The sequence below is a fragment of the Ipomoea triloba genome, chromosome 13 (assembly GCF_003576645.1).
Source record: "Ipomoea triloba cultivar NCNSP0323 chromosome 13, ASM357664v1".
NCBI classification, from domain to species: domain Eukaryota; kingdom Viridiplantae; phylum Streptophyta; class Magnoliopsida; order Solanales; family Convolvulaceae; genus Ipomoea; species Ipomoea triloba.
Genome location: NC_044928.1, coordinates 18,319,723 through 18,322,852, shown reverse-complemented (window position 1 = coordinate 18,322,852; position 3,130 = coordinate 18,319,723). Strand labels below are relative to the sequence as shown.

At 41.5% G+C, this 3,130-nt stretch overlaps 1 protein-coding gene across 1 annotated transcript; it reads right to left on the bottom strand.

The window, feature by feature from the left end:
* Positions 1 to 2,352: 2,352 nt before the first annotated feature.
* LOC116001303 lies at positions 2,353 to 2,775 on the bottom strand. Its single transcript, XM_031241188.1, has one exon. The coding sequence runs from the start codon at positions 2,773 to 2,775 to the stop codon at positions 2,353 to 2,355; it is 423 nt and encodes a 140-aa protein (XP_031097048.1).
* Positions 2,776 to 3,130: the final 355 nt, after the last annotated feature.

Below are 3,130 nucleotides of genomic sequence, written 5' to 3'. Positions count from 1 at the left end.
AGTTCTTTTCTTGCAAGCTTGTTGATAGCCTTGAAGTTCAGATGATTGAGTTTATGATGCCATTCCCAACTTAGATCTTTCTTGCTTTTGGCGATTAGGCAAGTATTCGGCCTCACTGTTTCCCATGTGACAACATACATATTCTTTCTTCGTTTTGTCGTTAGTACAACTTCAAGAGTTAGCTCTGAGATAACTTGGCATTGATCTCGTGAGAATACAACTTTGTATCCTTTGTCACAAAACTGGCTTGTGCTTAACAGATTGAACTTTAATCCTTCAACATAAGAGACTTCTTGAATGATTAAGCCATTCTTCATAACATCTCTGGTGCCCATGGTTCGTCCACTTGAGTTCCCACCGAATACTACTTTAGGACCATTCTTCGCTTTATAGTTGGTCAATTCTGATTTATCTCCTGTCATATGTCTTGAGCATCCACTATCTACATACCAGATGGTCCTGTTTCCCTGCATTCAAATATTAGGGGTTTTTAGGTACCCATACCTTCTTGGGTTCTTGACGGTTAGCGGTGAGCTTGGGCATCCATGCGTACCTAGAACTCGTAAGGTTCATCCTTGGTCCACGATACCCATTAAACACGCGATAATCATAAGGGATAGCATAGTAGGCTTGAGGTGACTTCGGTGAATAAACCTTTTGAAGAGAAGGCGTTTGTTTATTCGAGTTTATTCTAGTGTATGAGGTCTGCTTATGTCTATGATGGAGCAAAAATTTTGCTCTTGTCATTGGTTCGTAGTCCATGAACCAGTCCTCATCACTGGGATATAGTCTACCATCTCCGCCATTATGCTTGCTAGGGAACTTTTTGAAATTCTTGACACTATTCGGGTAAGAGCTCGGTCTTCCCTGAGGTCTACCTTTGCATTGCCTCTGCGAATTGTGTTGCCTCTTATTGCCTTGGAATTTTCCTTTAGATTGGTTATTCCCAAGTGGTTGACCATTTGCGACACGACCATGATGGTTCGGTACGCGCAGTCTATACCGAGGGGTCTGCTGACTTCTCGGGTTACCGTTTTGGGAATTTCCTCTCGTAGGTTCCACAATACGTGTTTCAGTCAGATCATTAGATCGACTCGTTGATTGTGGTTCTGTTCCATTTATGGCATTAATCACTGGCTCAAGATTTTCGGGGGAACTTAAACCTCCACTAGTAGAAGGGTCAGTTGGTCGTGTTAGAAGAACATGTTGATGAGAGCTAGAGTTATAACCAAGTCCGGTTCTACTCCCTGATGGTCTTTGATCATCTACCATTCGATCCATTAATCTGGATGAATTTGTAAATGTCGCAAGTACCGCACGCAAATTTTGCTCTCTATCATCCTTCGCTTTACACTCTTCCTTAAGAAGATGAACTTGCTTCTCAAGCTGGCTTATAGATTCAAGCATCTCAGCATTTTTGGACCTTAAGTCCTCGAGATCTTGCCTTTCTGTCAATAGCTTAGCATTCTCTTCTTTAAGTTTGAAGTGTGAATCCTCAATGTCATCAAAACTCTTCATCATTCTTTCGAATGCTTCCCTAGGGTTTTCATGATATGTGGATTCGGAACTATAATTGGATGAGTGGTTTTGTGAAGTTACCTCTTCTTCTTCTGCCATAAGGCACATCTCTTCATCTGAGTCCTCTTGACTGAAGAGACATAGTAGTCCTTTCTCATCCTCCGAATTGTCACTTTCTGAGTTGGAGCTAGACGTGCATGACTCGTCGTTCTTATCTCCTGACTTCTCTTCTACAGCTAGAGCCTTTCTTCGCCTATCATTCTTATGATTCTTGTTTGGCTCCTCGTCAGCATCATTTGATGTATTCTTCGGGTTATGGTAGTTTCCCGAGTTCTTCTTATAGTTCTGCTCGTCCTGGTGCTTTTTGACGATAGGATAAGGACATTCACCCTTGAAGTGTCCAGGTTTTCGGCAGTTATAGCACAGCATTTGTCCTTCATCTTTCTCTTGTGTCCTGGATCCACTTGCTTTATCGTGGTTTCGGTACTTCGTTCTTCTCGCCTTGTCCGAGTTGTCATAGGATTGATTCTTTCGCATGAACCTTTTGAACTTTCTCATAAACAGAACAAACTAATCATCAGTAAATAAGTTAGACGAGGGATTAGAATTCGACCTTGGTACTGATGATGAAGATTGATGATTTGCGACTAGGGCTATGTTTCTGGTTTCGGGTTCTTCATCATTTATTGTTTCCTTCTCAAACTCGTAGGCTTTCAGATCACTAAAAATCTGAGTAGTGCTCGTTGTTTTGAGGTCTCGGTGATCACGCATGGCTACTACTTTCATCTCCCAACTTTTGGGTAGTCCTCGGAGAATCTTCAAGTTCTTCTCCTTTTATGATAGCTTTTTCTCGTCAAGATCGTTGATCTCCATCAGTAACTTTATGAATCTAGCTTCCATGTCAGTTATGGATTCCTTTGGATTAAGTTTGAAATCTTCAAACTTCTTCATGGCAATAGTTAGCTTGTTCTCCTTTTCTTGTTCGTCTCCATCACCTATGAGCATGAGTACATCCCAGATGTCTTTAGCACTCTTACACTTTCTTACTCTTGGAAACAATGATTCGTCCAAAGCCTTATAGAGTATATCCTTGGCTATGTTGTCGAGATTCACTCGGGTTCTCTCTTCGGTGGTCAACAAGGATTTCTCCTTCGGAATCATTGCTGGTGATGTAGGATCAGTAGCAACACGATTGGGGTTCACTTGTAATATTTGGATGGGTCCATCAGTAATCACATCCCACATCTCATCATGCATGGCAGACAAGTGAGCCTGCATGCGCACTTTCCAATCATCAAACTTGTCCAAGTTAAACATGAGAAAATGCCTATGATGTTCCATTTTAGACATGGTGCAGAGTACGAAAATGTTTTGATGAAATCTCAAGGAGGATCACCAGGCAGTATACACAGAGTGTTCACCGTTCAAGGTAACAGGCTCTGATACCACTTGTTGGTCTCGGTGGTAACAATGTGAGTCTAGAAGGGGGGGGGGGTTGAATAGACTCACAAGGGGTTTTTGAAAACTTTTTTTTCTAAAGAGTTAATGCAGCGGAAAGGTTATATCAAATTTTAGCTTCACTTTGCACTTAGGTTTTTTCTTGTAAAATATT